Consider the following 14,801-nt stretch of genomic DNA (forward strand, 5'->3'; position numbering starts at 1 on the left):
AAAATATTAAAACATGAAATTTACCTTCAGTTCTGAGCTTGTTATCTACATGGAGTGTTACCTATATTGTTTATTTTGAAGTGTTTTATACTTTAAAAATAGAAAATGATGAACTCAGAAACTTTCTGGAATTTTTTTTCCCCATCTGAACCCTATACTTTCATTTTGTCCAGAGATATTCTCAAATGGCCATGAGAATCCTATGCACAGTATATCCTTGTGCTTTCTCAGAAAACCTGGTCTGTGGGTCTTGATTTAATTACAGAAAAAGAATGGGGAGAAAATAAACCTAGAGTTCTACTTCTACTGTATCATGGCACAATTAATCTAAGACACTACAAAGATACACAAAATCAGAGCACTTGAGAATAATTTATTTGCTATAAGAAGAAGAAAACCATACTTCTTTAACTGAATTTCTTGGCCTTTGTGGCAGAAAGTAGATGCCTCACAGTGTTGTAGCAGCGTTTCTCCCTGCAGTGTAACCTAGGACCCTTTGACAAGGTTGGTTCTGTATTCAGTAAGGTTATAGGCAAACTTGATTTTATACATTATGTGAATGGCACTGCTGAGAGCTTTCTGGTAATATGATATGACTATGAAAATATGTATTTCAGATGAATTAAAGGGATAAAAATTATAAATTGGAGAAATACATTCTAGGGCTTTATTAACTTTAGGTCCTTTGTAAGAACACAAATAAAAACTGCTAGGATGGGAAAGAGCAGATCATTTTCTGAGCATATATTTGCTGTGGATGGAGTTCATCCTTTACAAAAGGTGCCTGAGCAACACGGGCATTTTATGCTGGACGTGCTGCCGTTTGTACATGGATTCAATGTAGCTGAGGATGATCCTGCGGTCAAACTAGATTCAATGCATTGTTTTTCTCTAGTGAGTTCCTGTCCTTGATAAAATAATGGAACAAAAGACTCTACACTGCATTCATGACTCTTAAGGATCATTCTGCAATGCTTTAACTAATCTCGCAATTATTATAGCAAGATTTGGTAGCATTTTTTCATGACTACTTGATAAAACAAGTGTTTTAGAGCAAACAAAAAGCAGAATTAATAAACATTGGTGATTTATAAAGTTTTTACTTTTTTAAAAATTTGGGATAGAGGGAGAAGAGAATCTAGTTACTCAATGAGATAAGGACTTAGAAAGAGGCCCATTTCACCAATACTGATATTTAAAATAGAAAGGGCGTGATCATTCCATTTGTAGATTTATTCTTATTCATTTCTATATATTATTTCTTTGCATACTTAGCTTCCTTCCTTATTTTCATTTGTCTGCTAGAAAAGTCCTCTTGGCCATGTGGATGTCTGGTTTAACTTTAGAAGCAACAGTGTCCATCCTCTGTCCCACCCCAGGACCATGCCTGCGGGACATGAAGACACATATGCTCTTCCTGCAGTGACTATAAATACTCCGGAATGGAGGGAAAGCACCCACCTTTACGAAGCACTAGCACACCACACCATCTGGTGGCACCCGCACCAGAACATGGCTTAGTAGCCCACCTTTTAAGTCAATTCCTCAATTACACTTTGCCTTCTACTCTCTCTGACTTTTCCATGTCTTTCTCTAATCTCAGTCTGTTTAAACTCTACCCATTGTCTCCTAGTGCAAATGTCATTAGATATTCCCTAATAACCTGTGCCAGAAGTAACTATATATTTTTAATATTTCTATAGTGTTTGCTTATGCCTGCCAAACACTGTATCATGTGACTATTAATTTATTCATTTTATTTTTAGTACCAGACAATAGAATCCTTGAGTACAGATTAATGTTTTATAGATCTCTATATAATCTCACAATTTAAAGATCTGCTTCTAATAGGGATTTAATAAATGTTTATTAACCATTAAATTGATAAATATGTGAAACTCCTAAAGTAAACACACAAACTGTATAACAATAATTAATGTTCAATGCTATAATTGCATTTTAATCTTGTTTTTTTTTTTTTTACTAAGAACATATGATCAAAACTATTCAATGGCACCACTAAGAATATGTCATGAAAACTATTCAATACAAACATAAGGCATTGTGATTAAGATTTAGGAATTTTAGGTTTCATTTATAACTAGGCATCATTCATTATTTATAAACAATTTTTCTGTATATTATATTATATATATATGCAAATTTGAGGAAATATTTTTGTATCAAATATTATTTGTTTTGTGATAACCTGGCTCACCCAGAAATCTGTGTTATAATAATCTCTAAACTTACCTCTCACAATGATGTTAGTGGACTTCTTTGCAGGGTTTCCCACATTGTTATTGGCAACACAGCTGTAAGTACCAGCATCTTCTGAGGTGATGGCAGGTATGGTCAAAGTTCCTCCATGCAAAATAGTCTTATCAGACAGAGGCCCAAAGGTCCTGGCCCAGCTGAGAGACGGTGCAGGCTGTCCTCCTGTTGTAACACATACTAATGTTATGGCCTCTCCAGGATTTACAACTATAGGGTCATCCACCAAGAGTTTAATTGACGGAGATGCTAAAAGACACAAACAAAAAAACATGTACCTATTTAGATCTACTACATCAAGAATGCAACAGCATACTTTATAGTTATTCAAACAATTAAAATAAAGTATGGTTCTATTTAGTCAAAATTTTATTCTATTTATTAAATTAAAACCATATGCAATTATTATATATTTTAATTATGTGGTTTAAACCTGTTGAACTATATTAAGAATTTTACACATAGAGAGGAGAATTAAAATGCATGTATTCTTAGATTATTGTTACAAGCTAGAATAGTAAGAGGGATAAAGTTTCAAAACAAAAATTCCTTTCCTTTTGAATGCTGACAATGACCACTTTTATTTTATTTTTTGTCATTCCAGGTATAAATACTGCAGCTATTTACTCGTATTTTTCATGGTAAAGATAATCAATTATTTAATTTTGGTATTTTACTCTGATATATATATGGCAGAGATATTTTAAGATCATCTTGAATTTGACAGATCCTATACAATATCATATAAAGTGTATTTAAATACACCAACATATTTTGAAGAAATAATTTAAAAATTAATTTTGTTTTATAATGTTTTTATTCATGCTAAAACCATTGTTTTTCAAAATTTAGCATAGAACCTTTAAAACCTCATAGGCAAAAGGTATTATCTATTTCATCATCCGCTTTGCAAGTGCATGCTCTCTATTCAGTGTTCTTACACTGTCCAAAGTCCCTGAGTCTATGCATTATTAGCTTCTTCAGCTTCCTCTTCCTATGTAGGTATATAGGAAATTAAGAAAAATCTCCTTATATTCAATCAGTGTGTAGCTGAGGGTTCAGTAAATGTCTATTTCATGTGTTGGCCAAAGTATCCCATTGCTATGCATGTATAAACATGTAATACCTAATAAAAGTCATCACTTCTCTTATTACCATGAGAAAAGTACATTGTTCTTAAACATGTTGCAAGGTCTATACATCGATTCATTCTTCACAGCCACATGTGAGAGATTATTACTTTAAGCTCATTTTTAAATAAGAAAGAAATTAAACCTGAAGGTTGAAAGGGGACATGAGAAATACTCAATGGACAGTATGCAATTTTTATTTGGGATGTTCATCAACCAAAGTAAAAAGTATAAAAAGGTGAAATACATAAAGTAATCAGGACATTTTCAAATTAAGTGAAAATCACAGAGTGTTTTATTATTTTTTAAAATATATTTTATTGATTTTTTACAGAGAGAAAGGGAGAGGGATAGAGAGTTAGAAACATCGATGAGAGAGAAGCATCGATCAGCTGCCTCCTGCACACCCCCTACTGGGGATGTGCCCACAACCAACATACATGCCCTTGACCGGAATCGAACCTGGGACCCTTCAGTCCCCAGGCCGACGCTCTATCCAGTGAGCCAAACCAGCCGGGGCCACAGAGTGTTTTTAACATTTTATAGTTATTGCTGAAACATGACTCAAATCCCATAATAATAATTCCAAGTCAGTCTGCTTTTAACATAGCACATATATAGATACACATACTTCAGCTGTAAACCTTCTGTACATTCACAGTGCTTGTAACTAATTGTGCTTCCAGTCAGACTTTCAGATTGATCGTCTTCCCTGTACTTAATGATGGAAGGCATGGGTCACCATAGCAGTTGTCTCTAACGTTCAAGATCACTACCCAACAGTTTAGCTTGCTCCATGTGCTTGCTGATGGGAATACAATAGATGGTGGATGAATAGAAAGATGATAGATAGATGATAGATGATAGATGATAGATAGATAGATAGATAGATAGATAGATAGATAGATAGATAGATATATAGATAGATAGAATAAATTGGTCCTGGGAGAAATGTGGGGAGAGAGAGAGAGAGAGAGAGAGAGAGAGAGAGAGAGAGAGAGAGAGAGAGAAGGCTGAGCCCTAGCTGGCTTGGCTCAGTGGATAGAGTTAGTGTTGGCCTGTGGAGGGTCCTGGATTGGATTCTGGTCAAGGGCACATGCCCCGTTTGATCCCCAGTAGGGGGCATGCAGACAATCAATGATACTCTCATCATTATGTTTCTATCTCTCTCTCACTCTCCCTTCCTCTCTGTAATCAATATAAATATATTTAAAAAATAAGTATAAGGCTGATGATGAGGATGAGAATGAGGGGATGGGAAGAGAAATAGGAGAAGAGGGAGGAAAAGAAGAAGAAAAGAGAAAAGAAAGAAGAAATGCCAGTCTATTGTTTCTATTTTCCCAAATCCTAAACCCAATAACTACAATATGAAAAATATTTTTAGGAAATATCTCTGAGAAGGGAATTCTTCCCTTCACTCCTGAAAAAAAAAATTGTGTGGACTAAGCCACAGACACTTCAGAGGAAACAAGAAAGAGATAGAATTGGGCCTTAACCGGTTTGGCTCAGTGGATAGAGTGTCAGCCTACGGACTGAAAGGTCCCAGGTTCGATTTCGGTCAGGGGCATGTACCTTGGTTGCGGGCACATCCCCAGTGAGGGTGTGCAGGAGAAAGCTGATTGATGTTTCTCTCTCATCGATGTTTCTGACTCTCTCTCCCTCTCCCTTTCTCTCTGTAAAAAACCAATACAAAAAAAAAAAAAGAATTGGCCTCTTGATTTCCATATCCAATCCAAAACATTTGGATATTTAAGAGCAAAGAGCCCTTTCTTGGTTTCAGATCACTGAGAGTGACTGGCTAGATATACAAGGACATAGTAAGTCTCATAGAAACAGCTCCATACTTGATAGGAACAACCACTAGCCCTACGAAGTGGAATGGAATGAGGAGAGAGACAGGCCAGGCTGAATGACCCCACATAATAGGAATGAGGGAGGTGTCAGTCCTATCAAAAGATTCAACATAGCACCCCCTAGAAATTATTACTTTTAATTCAACTTATTGGGGTGACATCTGTTCCCAACACCATACAGATTTAAAGCACACAACTCAATAAAACATCATCTGCACACTGCATTCTGTGCCCATTGCTCCAGACAAAGTCTCATTCTGTACCATCCCACTCCCCCCACCTCCACCTCGCCCCACTCCCTTTCCCTCTGACTATCACCACACTTTCATCTGTGTTTATCTCTTAGGTATATATGGTTTTTGGCTAATCCCTTCGTATTCTTTCATCCAATCCACCCTCTCTCCTCCCCTCTGGCAGCTGTCAGTCTGTTCCCTGTATCCATTTTAAACAAAATCTGGTGGACTGTTTCCATATCTTGGCTATTGTAAATAATACTGCTATCAATATAGGGATGCATATATTGTTTCTGATTGGTGTTTCAGTATTCTTAGGATATATTCCCAGAAGTGGAAATCAACAGGCAGTACAATTTTTAATTTTTTGAGGAAACTCCATACTGCTTTCCATAGTGGCTGCTCTACTCTACATTTCTACCAACAATGCACAAGGATTCCCTTTTCTCCGCATTCTCTCCAGCACTTGTTATTTGTTGATTTATTGATATTAGCCATTCTGACAGGTGTGAGGTGATACCTCATCTTAGTTTATATTTGTATTTCTCTGATGATTAGTGACCTTGAGCATCTTTTCATATGTCTATTGACCATCTGTATGTCCTCTCTGAAGAAGTGTCTATTCAAGTCCTTTGCCTATTTTTTAACTGGATTGTTTATCTTCCTGGTCTTTAGTTGTATAAATGGTACATTTACACAATGGAATGCTACAAGGCTGTAAAAAAGAAGGAACTCTCTTACCAAATGAGACAACGTGGAGGGACCTGGAAAGTATTATGCTAAATGAAACAAGCCAGTCAGAGAAAGTACAAGTATCACATGATCTCACTAACATGTGGAATCTAATGAACAAAATAAACTGAGGAACAAATGGAACCAGAAGCATAGATACATGGAATGAACTGGTCGTTGCCCCAGGGAAGGGAGGTGGGGGTGAAGGGATTAGCTAAAGCACATATATGCATACCCCATATACATGGACAATAATTTGGTGAAGGCCAAGGGAGGGGGAAGCTTGGCAGGGGTGAAGGGGAACTAATGGAAGGGGGCTACATCTGCAATAATGTCAACATTAAATTTTTTAATTAAAAAATCTAGTGGAAATGACAATTCCACATTGATTGAAACAAAAGTTCTAAAATTATGGAAGAATAGGTGGTTGATATAAAATATAGTTAAAGTATAAAGTAATAAGAAAATATATATTTATTCAAACCTGAGTTTGTAACCTGAGATTCATGCCCACTACAATTTTAGGGAGTCAGTTCCTCATAAGATCCTCTGGATGTGTGATGGAAATATTTAGTTTGGGGTTAATTATGAATATATTCTGTAGGAAGAAAATACAATTTTAGCTGAGATCAATGACTTCTTGGGTATTTTGTTTTTACTGCTACCAAACATAATTGAATATTTAAGATAAAGATTCTTTTAAAAATTGAAAAAAATAAATTGCTAATCATCTTAGAGACTTTGGCCACCCACAGATTGGGACTTTTAATTTTTAAATAGGAGTGTAGATTTCCACCCCAGACTTTTTTATTAGATATAAGCTGCCAGTTGCCTTGAGTTAGAGATATTATAAGATGTATTTCTTTGAATAGAAGTAATTAGAAAGTAAGTCATAGAGAAAATCAAGAGTAATGAGAAACATAAAAAAAAGAATATACTCCAATTAAAAAAATCCTCAGCTAAAATAGTATTTTTCTTACTTTGAATTCCCCCCCCCCCCCCCCCCAAAAGCAGGTCCTGATACAAGTAGTGCTTGAGTGGAGATTCCAGGATGCATATTCACAGAACAGAGAAGGGAGACAGGACTGGGAGAACAGTAAAAAAGCACCTATGAATGTGTTGTCACTGTGTGAAACCTGGCTCCCTGAGCTGGAAAACCTGTAAGAGACAGTTACATAAAACATGCTCAGAACTCTCCTTATGAAGAGCAAGGAGGCTGAGCAGGGTGTTTGCTAGTACCTACCAACTCTTGTCTCTCATTAGTTGAGGAATATTTTATGGTATTTAACTTCCCAACCTTATGCTTTGGCTGAACACATTGCAGAGTCCAGAGAAAGTCTCCAAACAGAGGATATTGAATGTGGAATCTGTGAAAAGAAACTGCAGTAACCTCCAGAACATGCTATAAGAAGACAGGACCCTGCAGTGTCTCCTAGGACATCCTTTCCCTGTAAATTCAATGATCAGTAGTTGTGACTTGGTGATAATGTGAAAAGGATTAACAAAGAAGAACAAGGAACAAGTTAGTGGTGATTAGGGACACCTTTATTCATCAGGGTAGTGGCACAAAATGAAATTAATATTAGTACAGCATGAGTTTAAGAAGAGAGGAGAAAAATATGTATGAATACCTTCTGCTTCTGTTTCATGGTCCTACATTTTTTAAACTTGAAAGTTTAAACTTGAAAATTTGAAGGCAAAGTAAAGGTGTTCTTTCACGGAAAATTACATAAAAGTCTACTGAAAGTGACCCTGTTTACAACACTGTGGGTTCCAAACAAGGAGTTCCCTAAATGGGTTGTGTTTGGTTGGCACAGTATCTTTTGTTGTCACTGTTGTTAGGAATGAATGTCATTGGCTATTGCTCATTCTCCTTAGTACAACACATTTCAACACATTCATTTACTCATTCATCCAGCATTTGTTGAGCACATACTCTGTATTACTAGGACCTCTGATAGACACTCGGGATATATCAGTAAACAAAGAGCCTAGGAACCCCTTCACTCGGAAGCTTACATACTAGCAGGAAGAGAACCAGCATTCTCCCCATAACTCCCATTGTCTTAGGTAACGTCACATACTTCCATCATCTGCCTGCTCTCTGAAGTCATGTGCAAGTATGACCTCTGACCAGGATGTTTGTGCCATTCGATCACAGTGAGTCAAAAAGTTTGCCAAAATATACTTCAATGAAATAAGACTTTAAAAATAGAAAAAGTGTCATTTATATTTTAAAATAGTCATTGGGCAAGATAAAGATAAAAACTAGAAATGGAACTTAGATTCCAAGTCGAGCAAAAGATAATAAACTCAAAATTTTATTTCAGTTAATAAACTATGCCAGTAGTTGGGTTATTAATACTTAACAGCCTGAAAAGTCTTCTTAAACACTGGAAAAACATGATGAAGAACATTCACACCATATACACCGAGTGGCCAGATTATTATGATCACCTGACATTTTTAGGCAAATTAGCTATAATTTTGCGCTGAAGTTGCTAGAGGGCCAGACCATTATAAATGTCTGAATAGCACAACATACCTAAGTATCATTGCTGATCAAGTTCATCCTATCATGTTGATGGCGTATCCCAATGGAGATGGCTTCTTCCAACAAGATAATGTGCCATGCCACGGTGCTCCTATTGTGCAGGAATGCTTTCAAGAACATGAGGGAGACTTTACCTAGCTTAGGTGGCTCTCACAATCACCAGATCTCAATCCAATTGAGGATTTGTGGGACGAAGTTAAAAGAGCCATCAGGCAGCTGGTTCCACAACCATCAAATCTCACAGAAATGGACAGTGCTACTCATCAGGCATGGTGTCAGATTCCTCGCATCACCTTTAAACATCTCATGGAGTCAATGCCAAGAAGAATCGCCGCAGTATTGAATGCAAAAGGTGGCCCAACGAAGTACTGATGGGGTGGCCATAATCATCTGGCAGTCATAATCATCTGGCCACTCAGTGTATATTTCCTTTCCTTGATAAACAGCCCTTTACTATTTTTCCAACAGATGAAATCTTAGAAAAATTTGGTCTCATTGAAGTTTACAAGAAATTAAGCATTAATGTGCTACTGCTGCAGAATCCCAGAGGGTCATTACTCATGGAGAAAAAAATTTCCAAGCTAAGTACTTACAACTAAAGAGTTGGTTGGCCATGAAATTTTCCTGTTCTTTTTAGATGATACTAAGATTTTAGAAATAGTGTCAGCATGCAAAGATGTCCTCTTCATAAAATCAGCAGAGCATCAGTTTCCTATTCTTGCTGCCTGAAATTATCTTCCAATGCTTGCCCAACTGGTAAACTAGTAGTCAAGTACGTTACCATGCTCAAATGTCAATATCAATTAATCACCAGATTCTTAGATTTTTGTCCAAGCAAATTGAGTTGCTTCCTCCTTTTTATGGGCACAGTTACTTACAATACCCACCTCCCACATGAGAGCATTTACCCTTTCAATGTGAACTGTTGAGGGCTCAGACATCAGGGTGGAAAGGATATTTTTCATATTTGTACCAACAGCACACAGGAAATAATTTGGCAAAGAATTAGGAGTTCAATATGTCTTATTGAATAAAAGAATGCTGACTTTAAAGATTACAGAACAGAAACTCAACCTAAACCCTAACAATTCATCACAAACTTAACAAACAAACAAACAAACAAAAACCAACATGAAAGAATGAGACATATGCCTCAGGATTTCATGAGCCATTCATTGAAAAATACTAGTTATGGCAATTTGACAATTGTCTCATTGTTCAACCCATCTAAACTTAACCATGCTTTATGTTACTAACAAGGTGATGACAAAGAATTACTCTGTTGGCATTTATTACACCATTAAATGTAGCATATCATTTATACTTCTTTATACTTAATTCTTTGCTCAGTTACTAGTATAACACATAAATTACTACTAATAAACCACGTAATTAAGCCAAATTATGACCCTGAAACCCAAATAAGTAACACATGGCTTTTGTTATAAGAGGACTAGTATGCATATAATTCAGTATGGACTTAAAAAATCAGTCAATATTTAAGACCCTTCTGTAAGTGTGATATTGTGCAGCAGTAGAACAGATGAAGACATCAGTTCTAAGACCATCTGCTGTTGATCTTGCAGCTATGCCTCTTAAAGCTTCACCAGAGCAGCCAAGCAAATAAAGCAATAATTCTGATCTGGCCACCACAGCTGCTGACATGAAGCAGCTGGTACTTCTATCACCAGAATTGTAACAGAGGGATTCATGTAAAACAATACTCTCTTACCAGTTACTCTCTTACTGGTCTGATAAAGATTATTATTTTTTATACTATACATCCTGGGGACACTTTATTATAGTGTTACATTGTGACTCCTTTTATGAATCTATAATTTCATTTTATAGTAACTTTGATTAAGATTGATTCATAGCTAATCTTAACAAGTAATGTTGCACGATTCAACTCAGCAGACCTCTGTTTGCTCCTCTAAACATTAAGGGAATTACATTAAATACTTTTTAAAAAATTAAAGTTATTTATTGTTTAATATATTGCATAACTCTCCATTTCCCCCCTTTGACCTATCCCCAGCCACCCCCAACCCCCAACACATGCCCTCAATCCCTCCACCCTCTGTCTGTGTCCATTGGTTATGCTCATATGCATACATACTACAAGTCCTTTGGTTGATCTCTTACACCCACACCCACTGCCTTTCCTCATAGGTTGGACAGTCTATTCAATGTTTCTATGACTCTAGTTCTGTTTTTTTTCATCAGTTTATGTTGTTCATTATATTCCACAAATGAGTGAGATCATGTGATATTTACCTTTCTCTGACTGGCTTATTTCACTTAGCATAATGCTCTCCATGCTGTTGCAAATGGTAAGAACTCCTTCTTTTTTATAGCAGTGTAGTATTCCATTGTGTAGATGTACCAGTTTTTTAATTCACTCATCCACTGATGGGCATTTAGGCTGTTTCCAAATCTTAGCAATGATAAATTGTGCTGCTACGAAAATAGGGGTATATATATCCTTTCTGATTGGTGTTTCTGTTTTCTTGGGATATAGTCCTAGAAGTGGGATCACTGGATCAAATGGGAGTTCCATTTTTAACTTTTTGAGGAAACGCCATATTGTTTTCCACAGTGGCTGCACCAGTCTGCATTCCCACCAGCAGTGCATGAGGGTACCTTTTCCTACACATCCTCTCCAGCACTTGTCATTGTTGATTTGTTGATTATAGCCCTACTGACAGGTGTGAGGTGGTACCTAATTGTTGTTTTGATTTGCATCTCTCAGATGATTAGTGACTTTGAGCATGTTTTCATATGTCTCTTGGCTTTCTGAATGTCCTCTTTCGAAAAGTGTTTTTTTAAGTCCTTTGCCCATTTTTTGATTGGATAGTTTATCTTCCTTTTGTTAAGTTGTTGGAATTCCCTATAAATTTTTGAGATTAAACCTTTATCGGAGATAACATTGGCAAATATGTTCTCCCATGCATTGGGCTTTTTTGTTGTATTATTGATGTGTGTTTTTTTTTTTTTGTGCGTGTGTGTGTGTTTTGTTTTTTTGTTTGTTTTTTTAGTTTGGTTTTTTTTTACTGTGCAGAAGCTTTTTATTTGGATATAGTCCCATTTGTTTATTTTCTCCTTAGCCTCTATTGCCTTGGAGCTGTATCAATAAAGATACTACTACAACAAATATCTGCTATTTTGCTGCCAATGTCTTCTAAGATTTTTATGGTTTCCTACCTATTTCTGGGTTCTCTGTTCTCTTTCCTGTTCCATTGGTCTGTATGTTTGTTCTTGTGCCAGTACCAGGCAGTTTTGAGAACAGTGGATTTGTAATATTGTTTGATACCCGGTATTGCAATAGCTGCAGCTATTCGGGGGTCTTTTTTTATTCCAGATGAATTTTTGGAGAGTTAGTTCTAGATCTTTGAAGTATGCCAATTGTATTTTAACAGGGATTGCATTGAATCTACAGAATGCTTTGGATGGACATTCTAATGATGTCTACCAATCCATGAACACGGAATATTCTTCCATTTGTTTATGTCTTCCTCTATACTTTTAAAGTATTATCCACACCAAATTTATATTTAAGTGGGAAAACACCTGGGCATATAGCCTCCTAACCTTATTACATACTTTACTCAGGTTATTCCAGTGTCTAAATTGATTCCAAGATACAGCAAAGATTAGAAATCACATCAGGAGATTAATTAGCCAGGTCATTGAAAGCAACAAAATAAATTGAGTGCAAGCAGAAGAATATACCTAGGTCTTATTTTAAGAAACAAATTTATCAATTCAGCATGTATTTATTATATTACTAGAGGCCCAGTGCACAAAATCCATGCACGGGTACGGTCCCTAGACCTGGCCTGCGATCAAGACTATCTTCCCAAGCCGGCCCTGCCCCCTGCCACCACCCACCCCAAGTTCCCCATTCACCATCAGGTGATCGGTGCCTGACTTTCAGTGGAAAGGTCCAAGAAGTGGTCAGTGTGCCTCATAGTGACTGGTCCAGCAGTCATTCTGGTCATTCTGCCATTAAGATCAATTTTCATATTACCCTTTTATTATATAGGATAGAGGCCTGGTGCACAGGTGGGGGCCAGCTGGCCTGCCCTGAAGGGAGCCACAGAGGGTTTGCAGGCTGGCCACACACCTGAAAGGGGGGGGGTTGCCCTGCTTTGGGGTGGGGTCTGCCTGGGCGAGGGGCCCCGGGACGTTTGCAGACTGGCCACATGTCCCCAATCGGAGTCCTGGCTGTGGGGCCGGGCCCACCTGGGCAATGGGCCACAGGCAGTTTGCAGGCCAGCCACATCCCTGGCTTTGTCAGGAAGGACGTCTGGAATGATGTCCAGAAGAGGTCCAAACTATTTGATCTAATTAGCATATTACCCTTTTATTAGTATAGATAACTGTGTGTCAGACTCTGTTCTAGGCATTAGAGATAATAGAAAAGCTCTATCCTTGAGTTGTTTGCAATTACAGCCCTTAATATGTGCCAGGTACTCTTCAAAAAGCTTCACATCTATTGACTCATTTAATTATATGAGATAGGTACTATTATTACCTATTATTCTATTACCAATCTGATAAACTGTTTAAATAATTGTCAAAGATCGCATTGGTCATGAATCATAAAGCTGGGTTTCTAATTTAAGCAGCCTGGGTTGAGATAAAACATTTGCAATACACCCCAAAATGAAAATAAATAAAGTAGACCATTCCAAGTCCTAATTGAATTCCTGATGATCTTTATGCCAGAGGAAAAATTAGTGCTGCCTCTCTAAAAGAAAGAGGGGAAGGAAAACATTAGCATCTCTTACTATATTATACAAATCTGGCAGGGAAAAACATGGTTGGAAAATCAGACATTCAGAAATCTCTATGATTCGGAATGAAGTGTGAAATGGACTTGTGAACCACATAAGTCATAATTTAAAAACCTGAATTCTGAAGTACCTTTGGAAGAGGTTTATAGGCTTATGATCAGGGTATGTTTACTCCTGACTATACCTTGGTATTTGTAGGGGATTGGTCCCAGGACCCCAACAGACACCAAAGTCCTTCATATAAAGTGTTGTAGTATAACCTAGGTATATCCTCCAAATACTTTGTCATCTCTAGATTCTTTATAATACTTAATAGAGTGTAAATGCTATGTACATAATTGTTTTATTGTATTGTATAAGGAATAATGACAAGGAAAAAATATCTGTACATGTTCAGTGTAGACACAGCCATGGTAGGCCTAGCAACACAATACACAAAGGCCCAGTTACATTGTCAGCAACAATGTAACATTTAAAATATTTTTAATCTGTGTTTGATTAAATCTGTGGATACAGAACCCATGGGCATGGAGGGCCAATTGTACATAACAATAACAGGCTCAGTTATTTAAATTTTCGGATTTCAGGAGTTAAGGAGTTAAGATTTAAACATGGAAAGGCTTCTTCAGACAGTGGCAGTTAGTCTACCAGGAAGGAAAGTGTAAGAGAAACTAATGTGTCATTACATGGACTAGTAAGTGTCATCTCAAAGAAAAACTATTAAATAAGCCTCCACCTATTTCAACTATTCCAAAAATGTCAGATTTGGTAGGTACAATTCTTAAAGGCAAGACAAGAAATAATGTATTCATACATTTTTACTTTAGGTATTAGCAATGAGGGAAGAGAGAGAGAGAGAGAGAGAGAGAGAGAGAGAGAGAGAGAGAGAGAGAAAGGTTGTTTGCTGATAGTTCTAAAGCATGCTGTAAAATACTACTAGTAGTACCACAATGTGAAAACAAAAGTGGTTATATTTTCCTGAATACAGTCCTGGACCAAAGGTCAGGTGAAAGTAATCAAAGTATTCAAACATTCAAATTATACATACACTAGAGGCCTGGTGCATGAAATTTGTGCAAGGGGTTGGGGAGTCCCTCAGCCAGGCCTGAAACCTCTCATAATCCGGGACCCCTCAGGAGATGTCTCACAGAATCGTGCCTAAACTGGCAGTCAGACATCCCTCTTGCAATCTGGGACTGCTAACCACTCACCTGCCTGCCTGTCTG

The 14,801-nt window shown here is 37.1% G+C and overlaps 1 protein-coding gene across 1 annotated transcript in view; it reads right to left on the reverse strand.

Moving 5' to 3' along the window:
* MDGA2 (MAM domain containing glycosylphosphatidylinositol anchor 2) overlaps positions 1–14,801 on the reverse strand; it is a 954,748-nt gene that overhangs the window by 306,321 nt on the left and 633,626 nt on the right. The window contains exon 6 of the mRNA XM_036347018.1: positions 2,254–2,523. Within this exon, the coding sequence (XP_036202911.1) occupies positions 2,254–2,523 (270 nt within the window). The remainder of the gene's footprint in view (positions 1–2,253; positions 2,524–14,801) is intronic.

This window comes from Myotis myotis, unplaced genomic scaffold (assembly GCF_014108235.1).
Source record: "Myotis myotis isolate mMyoMyo1 unplaced genomic scaffold, mMyoMyo1.p scaffold_m19_p_1, whole genome shotgun sequence".
Taxonomy (NCBI): Eukaryota; Metazoa; Chordata; class Mammalia; order Chiroptera; family Vespertilionidae; genus Myotis; species Myotis myotis.